At 41.9% G+C, this 18,664-nt stretch overlaps 1 protein-coding gene across 1 annotated transcript in view; it reads left to right on the top strand.

Moving 5' to 3' along the window:
- The window catches only part of Gnai1 (G protein subunit alpha i1), an 85,640-nt gene extending 71,221 nt beyond the window's left edge, over positions 1-14,419 (top strand). The window contains 3 exon segments of the mRNA NM_013145.2: positions 5,179-5,308; positions 6,842-6,995; positions 11,365-14,419. Coding sequence (NP_037277.1) covers positions 5,179-5,308; positions 6,842-6,995; positions 11,365-11,555 — 475 coding nt within the window. The 3' untranslated portion in view covers positions 11,556-14,419.
- The last annotated feature ends 4,245 nt before the right edge of the window (positions 14,420-18,664 follow it).

Raw genomic sequence — 18,664 nt, forward strand, 5'->3', positions numbered from 1 at the left:
AGGTCAAAGGAAGAAGTAGAGTGCATTGCAGTTAGAACAGAAGGGATTTGGGCATAGATTTCAATTAAGTTGCTTAACTATTCCAATGTTGCCCTTGATCAGAAGTTTAATAATAAAACGAATCCTTTCTTCCTCTTTTTAAAAGTTGTGTGAAGATAGAACTCCATTGGTGTGACAGGTGACAAGGGCAAGAGTTGGTGTATTATTTGATCTTAAGACAGTCTGGCCGGATGAAATCACATTAGATTTGGTTCTGTGAACACACCCACATTTGCTATCAGAATATGCCTTCTGAGAGTTTTCTTTTCAAAGTTGTCATTTTGACCTCAATATCTGCTTAAGTCAGTTGTCACCATGTTCTTCCCTGGAAGTTACTCCTTGTGTGAGATCCTTGAGGGAGACACATCACAGGATACGCCTAATTTCCGTTTTAATTTGATGACTTAGAGATATTTAGTCTAGAACTTTAGCTGAAGGTTCTCCTGTGTTTGATTTTGTGAAATCACGACGATTGCTTATATGTGTTTCTAGCTTTGTTTTTTTCTGTGTTATGGGTAGAAATGTATTTACTACAATCTACTGAGAATCCTTTACTGTGCTAATCACTTACTTGAGCTCTGAATGCTTCAGGTTGTGAGTTGGTTTTTTTTTATCTAATTTTAATTGCTAAGTGAAATATATTTCACATTTCTGTATGAATGAATTAACAAGTAGAAAATGAGCTATGAGGGATCTATTACAATTTAAGGATCTATCAGTATGAATAGGCCTTTATGGTCAGGGTCTTTGTCTAATGGGTAAGCAGCTCTAGTTAGCAATTTCTAGGTAAAGATTTCATGTATTCTTTTTGTTATGAAATTAGCAGAGTTTAAAAAAAAACCTTCCACTCCTTTTCTATAATATAAATGTGTAATAGACTTGGGGACACAGTGTTCTTCTAATGAGCTTGGTATCCACATACAGTTAGCTAATTTTATACTAGTCAGGCTAGGGCTAGGTCACGTGACTACTAGAAGACTTCAAAGGTTAAGTTACTTTATTTCAGGAAAACCTACATTCCCTTCAACTTCCAAAAATACCTTAGAAATTCAGATTGTCTCTAGCTGATACAAATTTACAACCTTTTCATACGAAGGAGAACAGATCTGTGTGGCAAATTGTGTGTGTGTGTGTGTGTGTGTGTGTGTGTGTGTGTGTGTGTGTGTGTGTAAATAGATACTCAGAATTTGAGAAACAGTATATTAAAGAATTTCAGGGTTTCTATGTGAATAATTATGATATTTCTGAGTACTCTGTGATTTATATCTTATGGAACATGGAGACAGTAGTAAGAGCTAGTTATTTTGGTTATTATCTTCATTTAGCTCTTTAAATACTTACTAACTTTAAACACAATCTGGTCTCAACTGGTGCTGCTCATAAATTCACAGGTTCTTTCCAAGTACTAGTCCAAGACTGGTGACTTCAGCGTCTCTTGGTTGTTCCTGATTTAGACAACTTGAGGACCACTGTCCTACATGTTCCAGTTTACGACCATCATTCATTTATAGTTTATAAGTTAAATATGGGGGAGGTTTCTTCTGTACTCAAAGCACCCAACGGTCACATTAGAATGAAATCTCTTTGGCTTCGACATTCCCCTAATCTGGAAGGCAGTTCCAAATCTTAAACATCATAAAGTTGGCCTACTTCTTTTTTCGTTTTTAATTTTATTTTGGTTCTTATCTGCTTTACATCCCAGTCACTGCCCCCCTCTTGGTTACCCCCTCGCAAATCCTTTCCCCATTTGCCCCTCCCCTTGAGTGTATAGGGGCCCCTGGATATCCCCTAACACCTTGGTCTCTGAAAGGCTAGGTGCTTCCTCTCCCATTGAGGCCAGAAAAAGCAGTCCAGCAAGTAGAACATATCCCATGAACAGGCAACAGCATTTGGGAAAGCTCGCATTCCAGTTGTCTGGCACCCACATAAAGGCCAAGCTATTTATCTGTTACATATGAGTGGGGAGGCCTAGACCATGTATGTTCTTTGGTTGGTGGTTCAGTCTCTGAGACCCAAGGGTCTAGGTTAGTTGACTCTGTTGGTCTTCATGTGGAGTTCTTACCTACTTCAGGACCCCAAATCATTCCTCATATTCTTCCATAGAGTCCCCAAGGTCCATCTGCTATTCGGCTGGGAGCATCTGTCTGTGTCAGCTGCTAGGTGGAGCCTCTCAACAGAGACAACATTCTCCTGTTTGCAAGCATAACAGAAAATCATTAATAGCATTAGAAATTGGTGCTTACCCGTGGGATGGGTCTTAAGTTGGACCAGTTGTTGGTTGGCCATTCTCTTAGTCTCTGCCCCATCCCCTGACCCTGGATTTCTTGTAGACAGGATAAATTTGGGGTTGAAAGTTTTGTGGGTGGCTTCACCGGGGTTCCTGTCTGGCTACGGAAGGTGGCCTCTTCAGTTCCATATCCCCAGTGCTGTGAGTCACAGTTAAGGTTATCCCCATTGGTTCTTGGGTATCTCCGTTATCCCAGGTATTACTCTTGAAAAGTATTTAGTAGGCATAGTTTACTGGTTGAGTAGGATATATTTAGGAGCTTCTTTATATATCATATGTTGGGAACATAAACAAGAGAGGCAAGAGTCTTTTCCTTTGAATTCTTCAGGTAGAAAGACATTTAAAAAGCAGATATTTAATTTTTAGTTGGTAATGGCTATGACAAAAGATAGAACTTAGGGATAAATCATTACCCAGGAATGTTTTCTCTTCCTAGGGCTGGGGTAACCAACTGAAAATAACTGGGTTTCATGAAAGTAGAAATCAGCCATGTTCCTGTTCTAGAAGGAAGAACTGAAATCAATGTGCTAGAAGGCCACGCTCTCTCGGGGCTCTGGGGAAGGAAGTCCCTGACTTGTTTTTTAGTGTCCGATAGCTGCTGGCAATTTACAGCATACCTTGGCTCACACCTATGCCACCTCTACTGCCACGGGTTCTTCTTGCTTGTATGGGGAGAGGGACTCAGGACTCCATTTTGGCTTGGGTTCCATTCCTCAGTTTACTTTTCTGCTGTTGAGTTCCTATAAGCAGAGGAATTCGTTACTTACAGACTTCTGATGGTTGACAAGCAGCTCGGCCACTTCTGGCAGTCACAGCATCACCTTCTCCCACTTGCTTTGAGAACCTCTTAAAAGTGTATCTCAGCCGCTTCCTGTTCATGTGCTGTTCCTCACAGCATGTGCATACCCTGGGACCGAAGAATCGCCAGGGTTTTCCCTTTCCCCTAAGTCTGAAATAGAATGAGCCTCGCCGTTTGCATCTCAAGGAATCTAGCTGTGTCTTTTCCCGGGAAGTACTTCAGCACACCTCGCGATGCTACTTAGTTACAGAAGCCCTCTTTGTTGGCTCTGCCTTTTGGGCTACTCCGTAGTCTACAGAGAATAGGGAATAGCTGTTTGTTTGCTGTCACTTGAACATGTGGCTGCCGAGGCTGGCAGACCCCAGTCTGTAGAACCGGCTGTCAGACTTAGCTAAAAGCTGTGCTAAGCATATTTTCCCTTTTTGTCTTGAGAAACCCTAGTTTTCGTCCTGCTCCTGGTAGATTGGAGGGAGCCCGTGGACACCATTCAGGACAAGTCTTCATTGCTTTACATCAGCCTGCTGTAGGCATCAACTTCGTCTGTAACACAGAAGCACTGAGAAGTGATTATGTAACTTAGTGGGCAGATGGAGCACAGAGAAGGTGGAGAATGGGAAGGACTGGGCTGTTGGGACGAGTGGATGAAGGGTGCATGCTGGGTGACAGAGCCTCCTTAAGGTTACAGTAAAACTGTTTATAAATTGTAGTCCTAGGCAATTTAAGAAATGTTGATCTAATTAAGTTGCTTTTCCCTTTGTTCTCGTTTGATCCCTCTTAAAGCATGTCATGGGTTAACCACGGTGCTTTCTGTTCTCTTTTCAGCCTATCTGCTCTGAGTTATGCTGCGGTAGGGTCATTTCATTATAGCATACTTTGGTGAACAGCTTCCCAACTCTACCATAATGACAGAAGTAACGGTCTTAGTGGACAAATTCAGCTTTGGTTTGTAGGCCACTACTGCTCTGCGGGGAATTAAATAGGAACGGTTTTAATTAGTGCACCATCGAGATAAACGGGGCCTTTAAAAGTGTGCCAGTTTACAGAGTGTTTCATTAGACAAGTGGTTATTTCTAGGCCGTATAATGCAGTCTATGCAAATTTAAACTTTTGCTAACTTCGTCGTAAACTCTTGCCAGGAACAAGAAGAAAAGGTCGTTGGCATTATGTTGCTTGACTGTGTCAGAACCTTGTACATTAGCCTCCCATTCTCCATAATTGTACCTTATATAAAAAGTGAGGAATTTTATTCTAAATTTCAAGCTCCCTCCCCTTTCCATTTTACTCTGTGTAATCTACACAAACCGCTTGGCCCCTTTCTAAATTAACTTTCTTTCAGAACCACTTTCTTACCTGGAATTGCCTTTCCTTCCCTCCAGCATTTTGCTTTCTGCTTTAACAGAACTCGTTTCTTGGTTGGAATAGGGAAGCCCTGTTGTCTGTCTCTAATGCCCGAGACTGGCAAGTTGAGTGCCTTCCTTTGTCCTCTGGCTTCCTCCATTGCTTCGTGGGACTGTCAGTGTTGACAACAGTGGTATCCATTCATCTTTAGTTGCTTTGAATGTCCCAAAGGCTTTCATATGTCTGTGCTTTGAAAAACTTAAAGTTTTCATTTATTATTATCATCTGTGTGTGTGTGTGTATGTGCGTGTGCGCGCGCACGCGCGCCCTCGTGCCCGCACTCTCGCGTGTGCAGAACATCACACATACACACATTCCACAGAGTACGTGTGGAAAGGATCCGGGATCCAGGCATTGGACTCAGGCTGCTAGGCATCCTCTGGGCCATTTGTGTTGTGTGTTGAGAGTATTTTGGATTTTGCTTTATAGCTATTTTTGTAATTAAATGCTTAATACAAAATGGTTGATAAACATCTTCCCTTCTGAGAAAGTGAATTGGTAACATTTTTTCCTCCCACTGATGTCCCTTTTCTCCTTCTTCCCACCCCACAATCCCCAAGCTATGTAACCATTTGTTGTTATTGTTGTTGTTGTTGGCATTACAGAACTTTTGAACATTTAATGTGGTGTCAAGTCATAAGTTTCTCTCTTACAGAATGTTTGACGTGGGAGGCCAGAGATCAGAGCGGAAGAAGTGGATTCACTGCTTTGAAGGCGTGACTGCCATCATCTTCTGTGTGGCCCTGAGTGACTATGACCTGGTTCTTGCTGAGGATGAAGAAATGGCAAGTAGAAGCAGTTGCGGGGGTGGCATGAAGTGTCAAGAGCTGCAGACATTGCCAAGACCTTAGCTGAGAAACCTTGAGAAGTCAGTCCTTGCTCATGAAGGGAGTGTTTGAGAGTCCAGGTTCTTGTTCCTTGCTTCACAGAGGGTACAGATCCTTAGAAGGCACTCGTGCCGCTTCTCCAACTGGATACCTGGCAATTTCCTGCATCTGCTCAAGGCTCATAGTTCCCCACGAGCTACTACTCTGTCAGCCTGTATTCTTTGTTAAGTGTTATTCTTCTCTAGCTCTAGAAAGACAGCGTTCAAATAACATCCAATAAATGCACCGTTACTCTGGGGAAATATTTTCTTTAATTACACTTAAAACTCTGGCATTTATGTACTTGTGGAAATTCCGGGCAGGTTTTAGGTTTTTCTAAACCAAGTTTAGACAGTTGTTGGCCAGGGCGGAAGTGGAGCATAACGTATACATTGCTTTCTTTTCCTCACTGGAAGACACACCTGTGTCCTCTTTGAACACAGAGCCCAAAAAGGTAAAAAAAAAAATAAGACCCGACGTCATCTTCTCTAATATCCATGGTGTTGAACTACTTGGATTTCAGCTTTCTCCATTTAACACTCTACTTAATATTAATATTAATGGAATACTTCTCCATTTAATACATTTAATACGCCTAACTCTAAGCAAAGCTTAGGTGATGTGTGCAACAGCGACGTCTCCTCCATGTGTTCATGTGCGGCCATCCCTTGACTATAACATCCTATAGCGGGAGGCTCTCAGGCATTAATCATAACACAGCGGGCACTGAGCCAGTGACGGTTGTGTAAGGTTGAAACAAAGTGCCTGTTTAACATCTGTATTGTGCTTGTCTAGAAATAACAAAAATGTATACTTCTGGAATGATTGTTAGCACTGGAAGAGAGATCCAATAAGACAGAAACCTCAACCACTGGGCCTGGCCACCTATCACCTGAGAGGCCCAATTAGAAGGTAGCTGGCCCAGAGGAAGTAGAGAGGAATTCATTCATTACAGCCTTACTGGGAGAACGGGATATCAGAACCCTCGGCTGTTGTTGGATACTGAGAAGGGCAAAAGAAAAAGCAGGAAACACTGGGCATGCATCATTCCAGGGTCTGGGTCAAAGTGTGGTCTGGTTGATCATTGACCCAGGCCTGGTTGGGCAGGGTCTCCCGCTGGCGTCTAGAAAATTGTTGTTGCTTGGGGGTTGGGGGCAGAGGGAAGAGCTCCTTTTTCATCAGGAGGTAATTGCTTTCACCCATGGCCAGCCTCCCTTCCATCCCAGGGAGTAAACCTTTAAGGCTTTTTCTGCTTCAGTTTGAAATAAGGCAAAGTGACTCAGACAGAACAGGTTAGAGACAAAATTGGAGTTGAGACACCAGCAGGGACGTCCTTCAGAGCGTTCCGTGCTTCTCAGCTAAAAGGATCTGGCAGTTGCCACGTCTGTGCTTTTTAAAACTGATCCTCAGAAACTTCACTGTTGGAGAAAGTGATTTTATTTTCTCTTACAGAACCGGATGCACGAAAGCATGAAGCTGTTCGATAGCATATGTAACAACAAGTGGTTTACGGACACATCCATCATCCTTTTCCTGAACAAGAAGGACCTCTTCGAAGAGAAGATCAAAAAGAGTCCCCTCACGATATGCTATCCAGAATATGCAGGTATTTGACTCTCTCAGAGTAACCTAGCACATCGTGTGTTTCTAAGTGAATCACCCCCTAAGGCAAGATTTTCAGGTGTCGGCTTGAATGTATTAGCAAACTAATTCCTTCACCGCAGGCTGGGATATATTTCAAACTGCATTTGAGCGCAAATAATTCCTTAAGGTGTGGATGAGTCCTCTGAAAATCCCTTGTTTGCTTCGTGGAAAGGCTTGTAGTTGATTTCCAGAGACGTCTCCATGTCCCTATGAATTTAAAAACTGACTTGTGCACGCAACAACCAGATCACAGACTGGATGAACAAGATAGATAAGATCCGAGTCTGTTCACCATCTTCTCTCAGACACATGCATGCTACTCAATAGCAGCCACCCTGCTTCTGAGAGGGAGCATGAATATTACTGCAGGAAGACAAGTCGGAGGAGCCACTGAGGCAGCCACTTCCTCCACGCCATGAGGGGAACGTGATAGGAAATGCAGGCCTTGATAATGAGACTCTCATAGACCCTGTATCACCGCGAGTAAAGGCCTAGCTTTTACACAGTTGGGTCTGTGATCTCAAACAAAGCAGATGCTTTATGTTCCAGTGCCTGGTCTATAAAATTAGGAACGGGGTTAAAACCTTGGTCTTAATGTGGTTTAGTTCCTTGGCGCAGATTCCAAGCTGATCCTGAAAGCGAGTCTGGTGTTGACACCTGTGGGCCCCAGACTTGGTGGATGAGTAGGAAAATCAGCACTTCAAGGCCATCCTGGTCTGTGTAGTGAGTCTAAAGACAGATCATGGTGTATGAGAACTTGTTTCCAGAACAAAAAGTGAACACCAGGACCAGAGCTTTCTACCCACTCACACCCTTCCCATACTCATATACGAGCAATGTAAATTGGTTTACACACACACACACACACACACACACACACACACACACACACACACAGTCTCTTTAAAATATAAGACTTCCACTTATGAACTCTAAATCTAAATATTCTTAACCTTTACCTCAGTCTGTTTGGAAAAGCAAAAAATTCTCCAGAGCTTCTCAAAATGGAAGTTGAAGTTGAGTCAGTGCTGCTCTCAACTGGTTGTTGGTGGGCACTGAGTGAGTGCTCTTTCCCAGCTGAGGCTGAACAGCCTGTTAGTGTTGGTTTGGCTGAGAACAAGAGCTTAGTGCAGACAGAGTCCATCTTGAGACCCCAGTGCACCACATATCTGCACACAGACATGCACCAGGTGAGCTGTGTTTAATTAGGGTCTCGGTCAAAGCAGAAAGAGCTTGTTCTGTGGTAAACACAAGACAGTTACATAATTGTTTGCTATCCCAAGTGCTAAGATTATAATTGCAAAGCGGCACGGCACTACTTGCTCTGAGAATCAGTTCACTTGCTTCTTGCATCACCATGAGCTGTTAGTTTATGGATGAACCCTGTGTAGCCCCTACCTGCTTTGGTGTATCCCGCCTCTGTCCACTGACTGGCAGATCACCTCTTTGTCCTTTATTGGGAGTTGCCATTTCACCAGGGTTCATCTCTAGTCCTCTCATGGTCATATTTTCTGTGATGTTGTGGTGTCAGTCCCTGGGATCCTTCTGCAGCTCCTGGCTTCTATTTTCAGCTGCTTCTGGAGCATGGTTTTTAGCACCGATGCATAAGCAAAGCTAATCTCTCCTTCTCCTTCGACTGCCTCGTAAACTTGCCAGTTTTGAAATTGCCTTCACCCAATCAGATATCCCTTCAGGAAAGTTCACATGGGAGACAATACCTATTTCCCCAGCATGCGTGTGCACACACTGAAACACACACATATGACACACACACACACACACACACCACACATACACGCACACACACACACACACCACACACACACACACACACACACACACACACACACACACACACATGTCCAGCAGTTTCCCCATGTTTTTGGTAGCCCCTGGGGTACAATAATTTAGTTACCCAGACTGTGCATTGCGTATGAGCTGTGTACCCAGTTTAAATTACTTCACCCAAGCACCTTTGTAATTAATTTAGGAGTTATATTCTAATTGCTTTCTTAACCCAACAAGACACGGTTCATTACATGCAAATTTTAGAGCACCAAAGGATTTGAGTTTGAAAAGTTAATATTACGTACAACAATTACTCAGGGATTATGGTTCTGTTAATTCATGCTGTCCTGGTACACTAAACGCAGCTTCTCTCTGGGCCTCATCGTGTGGCATTTACCATGCACCTCGTGGCATTTTTATGCTCGGTGTGATAACAGTGGATGCGGTTGGGAGGACGGAGTCATTGCATCCTGTTTCAGGATGCGTGACGCTGAAAACGAATGGAGCGACGGCAAAACACGCAACAAAACACGTAATGAAACTGAAGCAGTGTTTGTATCTATTTGTGTCTATTGGAGGGTTTTAAGTATTACAGAGCCTGTCTGAATTTGGTTAGTTAGTGCATGTTCCTAGAGCACCACTGTGATTGGATGTGGAAAGGGATGGTAGTGGACAGCAGAGAAGCAGTACTGCAGAAGACAGTGGCACTTTGTGTGACGAGTTGTCATGGTAAACTCTGAGAACCCCTGGTGGAACAGAGCACTTCAGAGCAGAAGCAGAGAGTACAGAGAATCCTGAAAGGCACATGAGTAATTTGTGTTATTACAAAGGAGGGACTTAATAGATTTTGTTCTGTTATATGCCTTGTCATATTTTCTAACAATATCAAGTGCACAGATACACAGTTAGCTCTAGTATGAGGCATGTTTAGAAAAACCACTATCAAATGCAGAGTTGTGGGGTCTAGCTCTGATCCATACATCTACCAATTAGCCCCTGCATCTAAAGCTCAGGGAATCATGTGGAAGAGGAAGCAGAACGACTGTGCGAACCGGAAGATTAGAGTTCAGTGTGAGACTGTGTCTCCTAATGATGTCAGAAGCTACATACAGAGTCTCACCAACATGGCTGCTTAGGCATGAGCTGAAGAAAGACACCAGTAGATGTGCCAGAGTGGATGGGGGGAAGCCCAAGGGGCCTCAACCCTACACAAAGAACTACAGGCAAATCAGGGATGTGAGTGCAGAAACTTCTCAGGGACGAGAGCACCAATTGGCTATCTGATACCATGATCAGCCCTGACGATACGCAGATCAGCAGGCTCAAACAGACTGAGCAGGTTGTATTATTTATGTACAGATGCATACATGGAACAGTTGTCAATGAAAAAGGCTGTGAGTTTGAAGTGAACAAGGAAGGATATATGGTAGGTGCTCAGAGGCAGGGAAGGAAATGAAAAATGAAGTGATTCTGTTATAATCTCGAAAAAAGTTTACAAAAAGAAATGGGAGGGAAAATGAACACACAAACAGCGCAAAGTGGGTCTGTACAGCCTCGGTCCAGAAACTGAACTTTCCAGCACCCCAGAAGCCCTTCCACCCCCTTGCAGGCTCAGCTATTTCAGCCCCTCCCTTTCTCCCTGAAAAATGATCATTAGAGCAGCTCATTTCCTTTTGATTGTTTGGCAAGCAACACTGGGTCACATATGGTATGTATGTGTTTATGTTTGGCTCCTCGGGGCCAGCAGAGAATTCAGTTCTTATTTCTGAACAGCAACTAATGATTTGATTCTCCCAGATTTCACATGTCGGTGATGGCACGTGAACTTTCAAGGTAATTCCCAATGTTGAAGACCATGCTCGGCTAGGATTCTTTGTGACCCTTTGACCATAGCACAGTTCTCAGGCCTGCACCTAAGCACTGGTCTCTGGGTCAGACAGAATGTGTCTGTACTTATCTGGCAACCCATTCCTGAATTGCTGTTATTCAGAGCCAGCCTCTAGCCCCCCCCCCCAACTAAAAGCAGGAGGACCCTCCCCCCATTCCCCCCCCCCATTTTTCTTTTCCGGTGACTTCATAGCCCTTAACTATATTCCAGACATGAACAAAAATGTCTATAAAAGGATAATTAGTTAGTAAATAGGAAGGAGGAGAGGGCAGCATTTGGCTGGCATTGTTGATTTGCCCTCTGGGTTAGCACAATACCAGTGACCTTAGGGTTAGGTGGCTCGAATTCTCCAGCTTAGCGATGTGGAAGGGAGAGGGTGGTAAATAAGGATGTCTGACTCTTCAAGATTTAAACAGAAATGGAGCAAACATAGACTGATATACCACGGTCTTTAAGTTCAAAGATGACTGGTAAAGATTAGTTTATATGTTGTGTTTTCACTTGGAAAGAAAGAGATCCTTTTGTTCCAGAAGGGAGAGGATGGTTTCGGAGTCCCTTGTATTTTATATGCAGAAAACTGGCCTGCATTTTAAAGTGTCATTTACTTAATCCTAGACAAGTTTAAGTTCTTGCAAACTTCTTTGTCCCATCTCAGGCTCAAACACATATGAAGAGGCGGCTGCGTATATCCAGTGTCAGTTTGAAGACCTCAATAAAAGGAAGGACACAAAGGAAATTTACACCCACTTCACTTGCGCCACGGATACGAAGAATGTGCAGTTTGTGTTCGATGCTGTAACGGACGTCATCATAAAGAATAACCTAAAAGACTGTGGTCTCTTCTAAGCTCTGCAGTGGGGTAGTAAAAATGCATTTTCAAACCAGACGAGTACTTATATATGGATCTCTCTAGACTAGAGTCTCCCAGCAACAGAGAATGTAGTGTACAGCAAATGCATCCTGGACCTAACCAGAGTTCTGACCAAAGTTGTTCTGTATCGTGTCTTTATATGAACGTAATAGAAGGACCTTTCGAGAAGGCGAAAGATGGTCCTGGAGTGTGAGAGGGAGGGTTGATGTTGAAGCTGGGGCTCTAGTGTACTGATGATTTCTGTGTAAGTGTAAATATGCAAATGTAAGATGTATTTATAACTTCTGATTTCCCACGTTATGTTTATGTTGTAAGAGTGGCAACTTATGGTCCTAGTGCGATGGCTTTGGGAAAACATAACTGTTAAGTACCTTGTACGGAATGACAGATTGGTTCTGTGTTTGGCAGTTTTGATCAGCTTTATTTATGTTCGTACCCCTAAATTTTAGGCACCATAATTAACATTAGGAAATGTCAACCCCCTTACCCTGATTCTATGTTTACTTATACTCATAAAATGTTATTTGTATAAACGTTGCACAGACTATTTTAGTACCATGATTTGTCCTCTAAAGTTTCTGTGTTTCATGGGGATGATCTTTCAGAGGTTGCTGCACCTCCTTTGGATCAGTCATTTAAGCATTGAGAGCATTAGGATTTATTTACAGAGTGCATGACGTGCCGATTCTACTTTACATTTGTTTTAAAAAACTAAAATTCCAGATCTTTGAGGACACAGGATCTCAGACTTAAAAACCCTTCTGTCTTAAATTCACTACTTTGAACTGGATCTTAGTATCTGGATGGTATTTCTGCATTGCCTTGGAGTGATGCCAAATTCATTTTATACACAATAACCACTGTTTTATTTATAATGACGTTTAGGTGAGAGATGAGAGCATTTTTGTGAGTAAAAGATTTTTAGTATTATGTGAATTTTGAGACATTGATTTGTGTATTTTTTTTTTGACAAAGCCCTTGTATTTGAGCACACATGATACTTCCTTGTCTAGGAGAAGACCAGAAAACATGATATTGCTGATATTATACAGGCTTTTGATTCATAGGGAACTAGTTTGAGGTTCATTACTTTATGTCAAAAATGACTTCTTTTGCATTAGGTATTCGAATTCCTTCCACTTGCTCGGATTTCTACTCTTTTAAAGCTACAGTATGATTTTTGACATTAAGTGGACAATTATTGTTAGAAATTAAATAATAGTATTTAGCAAGATCAGTGAGTGTATGTGGGCTTAAATAGGTGTTACGTAACAGCTACATACTGAACTTTGTTAGTGCCATTTTTAAAGAATCATTTACGGTGTGTGCGTGCCCTTGTTTCAGCAAGCTGAATAGCATTCCCCAGCTCCTTCCCCTTTTTAACTCATCTACACCATTGAGTCTTTCCATAAGCTTTGCTGGTGCGTAGTTGCTCACTTGAGTTAGAAGTTGCTGGTTCCTTAGAGTCTCCCTGCTGACGTTTGTGCATATGTAAGTGTATGGAGAACCATAAACTACATCCACGCCTGTTTACTTTTGGGCACATTTGTTCTCTTCTTTGTAATGTAAAGAAATTCAGAGTTACCCAAATTCCTTCAGTGTTAGTCTAGATTATTTTCTGTGCCTTTCACGAAAGATCCATTTCCATTCATTGACTAATGGAAGACCTGTCAGACCCACCTTGTCAAGCTGTGTATGAAATTCAAGTATACTCTGGATACATTTGAGTGATGAAAAATAGGGTTTGAAAGCCACAAAGAAGCACATATTGGTGACCATCATTGGTGAATCCCTGAACTCTGTGTAACTGTGCTACTAATACACCCCAATAAATTTAAATTTTTAAAATTTTACAAACCTGTTGACTGAATTCATTTTGTATTATAATATAGGCGTAGCATGTAAAAACTCCCTTCTTTGTTTCCAGTACTCTCTCATTTTAGCTTTATCTGTCTGAGAAGCTCCAGTTTGCCCTGAGTGTTCTTATAGAGTATGATTTCAAATTTAAATGTCCCGCCTGTCATCCCCTATGGGAATTCATCTCACAGCTCACTGTACCCATAGAATCACAAAGAATTGGGGTCCTAGGTCACAACAATATGCATTAGAAGAGGCTTGTGGTGGTCTGCCCCTTCTTGCTTTCTTTAATGCTTGGCTGAGGCAATGAGTAGATTCATTTGTGCCCTTTTGCTTCCAGCATGATGCCTTGCCACAGAGCTAAAGCAGTGGAATCAGTTGATCAGACTGGAATATTCAAATGCATAAGTCAAGATAAGTGACCTCAGATGTATTTTGATAGTGACAGAAAGCTGTATAACATACCTACTGAATACCCTCTTTGTTGGGGAAATACAAGCTATAGGTCACATGTGACCTAAAGCATCTGTGAACGTGGTTCAACACAAAACCATTAATGTAAAACATTATAAGTCTCTCTCTGTGTGTGTGTGTCTGTGTGTGTCTGTGTGTGTCTGTGTGTCTGTATGTCTGTGAGTGTGTGAAAGACAGACAGCTGGCCCCCCAGGGGGGATGAAATTTCCTAAATCTTTCAGTTAATATTGGCCACCTGGACTTCCTGTGTCTCCATTTCTAGATGGAGAGTTCATTTTCATTAAATAACCTCTAGTTTAGTTTGGGGTAGGAGGGGTATTTTTGTTTGTTTCACATTCTCAGGTCATTATTGAGCTTCCCCTTAAAATGGCTTGTGAATAAAATTCCATCAACCCCATGTAACCTAGGTTGGCCTGTTTAATACAAAATCCAGACTACATCACCCTCTGTTTTAACTCACACTGGCTCTGAGTTGTCAATAAAATTGAGTATTATTTAAAGCCTCCCAGTCAAAGTGTTCTCTCTGTGTGAGCTCATCTTAGTACTTTCTGACTCCTCTTTTATTACTACAGGTAAATAGTGCCCTGGGCTTGGCCCAGACTTCTATAAGTGTCATGTGGATAGGCTGTAAAGTCCTGCCTAGTTGAGTCCTCAGAAACCAACTGTAACCCTCTTGGACATATACCTGAAAGATGCTTCATTCTGTGACAGGGACATTTGTTCAACCATGTTCATTGCTGCTCTATTCATAATGGCTAGAAATTGAAAATATTCTTGATGTCCCTCAACAGAAGAATGGATGAAAAAACTGTACATTTACACAATACAGTATTATTCAGCTTTTAAAAAAATGACATCATGAAAATTTCAGGTAAATGGATAGAACTAGAAAAAAAAACACTGTATGAGGTAACAGAAAGACCAATGGTAATTATCTGCTCATATCTAGATATTAGCGATTAAATTAATTATAACCAAGCTATAATCTATAGACACAATGAAGTTAGGCATAGGGGAAAGGACTGAGGGGGGCTCCTGGATCTTCTGGGGAGGATAGGTAGATTGAGATGGGTATGGGAGGGTCAGGCAGGAAGAGGGAGGAAAATGGGATGGAGGGAGGGAATGAGGGGAGAGTATGCTAGACTCGAGGCGGCATTTGAGGGATGGAATGAACACCTAGTGCAGTGAAAACTTCCTATAATATATGAAGGAGGTCCAAATGAAGTCTCCAAATAATGAGGGAGACACAACTCCAACTGGTCTTCTCTCGTCACCAAACAAAGTGTCCAGTACCAGGTTGGGTTGGCCAAAAGGTTCCTATGGCAATCCCCAAACAACTCACACCTTTGCCAAGAAAATAGGTTGCTCTCTACAAGTTGACAGCCAAGCCCCATTGCGGAGGACAACACACAACTCATTGAAGATGGAGAAGACAAGCTGGCACTCACGTAGAACCTTCACCCCGACATTCTAGTGTCTTTGATATGGGAAGTTATTCTGTAGGCTGCCAAATGGGAAACCTAAATACCAACCCAGCCACTAAACCTTTGACCAAAAATCTGTCCTGCCTACAAATATGCTTGGCGGGATAGAACTTGTGGGAGTAACCAACCAATGGTTGGTTCAACTTAAGGCCCACTCCATGAGAAGGAATCCATTCTCAACACTGTTTGAATGTCCAAGAACCAGGGACCAAAGATAAAACTAAGCAATAAGGGTGTAATGAAAAATATCAATAAAATTACTCCTAGTGATATTGCTCATAGATCAGTACTTTATACAATCATCAGAGAAGCTTCCTCCTGCAGCAGATGAGTACAGTTGTAGAGACACACACCAGTCATCACAAAAAGATAGTCCTTGAAATGCACAGCAGAAAATGATGTCTCCATCAAATTCCTCCTTTCAGAGCACATGGAAGCTTGTAGAAGAAATGGGGGACAAGATACTGAAGCAGAAAGCGTGGGGTCTACATGGGTCTACACTAGGTCCCATATGTATAAATTATAGCTTTCGGCTTAGTATTCTTATGAGATTCTTGAGTGTGTGAATGAGTGGGTCTCTCTGACTCCTGTGCCTGCTCTTGTGGTTCTTTCCTTCTGCTGCGTTGCCTTGCTCAGCCTAAACGGGATGATTTTTCTTCTCTCTTACTAAATCTAATTTTGTCATGTTTGGTTGTTATCTCATAGAGGCCTGTTCTATTCTAACAAGAGACCCAGAGGAAGTGGATCTGGAGGGGAGGGAGGTAATAAGGAACTGGGAGGAGTAGAGGGAGTGGGAAACTGTAATCAGGATATATTGTATAAGAAACTATTTTCAATAAAAGGAAAATTATATATGAAAGCATTTTAAAGTCCTGCCTAGGACATGGGACATATTCATTTGTGTTATTTTATTTCGTTCAGGATATTTTAAATCTTGTTATCTGCCCTTCTGTTTGTTCTTTGGGAAACTGGTTTTGGAAGGCTGCCATTCCAATCACACTTCTTACTTTTCCCTGGTTCAAGGTTGACCAATTCACTTATACATCCTTGAGCAGAGGGAGGATCCAGACTAAGCCACATACAGTCTCAGTTTCCATTTGCAGAGACAACAAGGCTTTTGTGATTCAGGAAAGCCCTTTTTTCCAGCGCATCTCTGAAAAACTATTCTTACACTTAATCTGATTCAAGCATATTCAACCTCTTTGAAAACAGTAGAAACATGTGTGTTCCTACTGAGTGCTGCCAACCAGCCCAGTTAAGCCTCTGATAGGTAAATTTTACATAGACAAATCTAGTTTAGGACTACATGTTTGTCAGATGGCTTTAAAGAATTATCTTGTTTTCAGTAAAGTCATTATTCCACTTTGTTCCGTCCATGGCTTCCGAGGTTTTTTGAACCCTAATACTTTGTTAGGTTACAAAGCCATGATGAAATGGAAATTGTGGCTCGTTTAGAAAGTCAGTTATGTCAAATGATGTTTTGCATGGGCACACAGGTGAAAGGATGTTTTACTGGAGCAGACATGGGAAAGAATGTTTTCCCGAAGCAGACATAGGTGAAAAGATTCTTTGATATAGCAAACATGGGAAAGGACCTGCGATGAAGGAGCGTTACTATGACCCCACAGACAGTGGGACACAAGCATTGAGCAGTAGTTTGGTTTGCTTGGCCTCACTATTCTTCTCTAATGACACACATATATTGGCTTGCCTTACATAGAGCATTGTTGAGATCAACTTGTGGTAATGCTTCCATGGAGAGAAGCATGCTCAAGAACTACTCCTGAGGTTCCTGTGGCCGCTTGCTGCTTCTGCAGTCTCGCCTCAGGCGGGTTGGCGAGCCTGGTGATTTCAATAATGAACTGCAGCTGCTGGTTCGTGCCTGGTGTCTGCCTGCTGAGAGCACTGGTCTGCAGCCGCTGAGTCGTGTTTGGTGTTTGCTATGGGACTGAACTCCTGCCAAAGAAGATAGAGCTTGCCCTGAAGAACTATTACTGAACAGGTCCACATCCCCGATATCCTAATAACCTTTCTCTTCCACTACCTTTGCTGGTTGGTGGACTAGAGGAGAGGTACATTGCAAAAAATATATGCCTACAACAGGGTACCCATTTGTTTGTATCTATGTTGTCAACACCAATGAGAGTAGATCAGGACACAACAATTACGCATTTTTACATAATATTTTATGTGGCAGAACTACCCACTACTCTTGGTATCTTTAATGTGCTTATTTAATAATGTGATCAGTGTTGTAACCATTAACATAGTGATTGCCAAGTATGTTATTTTGCAGAACTCTAAGTTCACAGTCAGGTTCCCTCATTAATTGTTTTCTCTGAGTCATTTTTATCATTTTAAGATTCATCTTAATGACTATTGTCACTCTGAAGCTTATGGGAATTTTAAGCATTTAGAAGCGTGTGCAGCATGTGTGAAGTCCTTGTGTTTGAGGCTCCCCAATCCGTGAGCTGGGGACCCAATTCTACTTTTAAATACTAGCCATTTCTCCAAACTCAATTTTACAGTAAATTTATATCATCATCAGTGCTTATCAATAATCAAATAGTTATTGATGAACATTTTGTGTGAAATGTCTCAAAAACTAACTACGTAATCCATCTTTATTTATGATTAAAACCCTCCTCATGTCTTACGTTACTACTGATGATACTAGAAGACTCAAGTGAGAGGGTGAAAAGTCTCGGTTTTAGGACACCTGCTACTTTTAATAATGCAATCAAAGCGATGGTAGGTTTGCAGTTTTAAAGCGAGCTTGGGAGTTTTCTCTGAGTTGCTTTCATAACCCTGCCTTAAGAGTATAAATACATTTATGTCAAGTTTTGTATTTCACAATCCCACTGGCCTGTTTCCCGAGCATTTTTTCCTTATTGGCTTGATGTTTCTAGTGACTTTTTTTTAAAATTTTCTTCCATTTTCTTAGTTATATTAAAAGTTATGAAACACAAATCATCAGGTCTAAAGATGCCCAAGTTGCAGACAGGAATTGGCTGAGTTACCCAGACCAAAGCTGGGGAGTCTTGGCTGTGACAGTCTTGCTATGCATGCAATCCTGAGGACCATGTAAATAGGAAAGCACTTCCAGCTTTTGTGATTTTTGTTACCAATACTGTATTATCTGTCCTCAGAATGGAGACATGCTATCATCGTAAAGGGAGAGTTCTCATAATAAAATTATGAAGGATTAAAAATCGGATATGTTGAAGAAAATATGCAAAGACTACCAATCTGAGCAAGTACCGTTTAGC

The sequence above is a fragment of the Rattus norvegicus genome, chromosome 4 (assembly GCF_021556685.1).
Source record: "Rattus norvegicus strain SHRSP/BbbUtx chromosome 4, alternate assembly SHRSP_T2T, whole genome shotgun sequence".
NCBI classification, from domain to species: domain Eukaryota; kingdom Metazoa; phylum Chordata; class Mammalia; order Rodentia; family Muridae; genus Rattus; species Rattus norvegicus.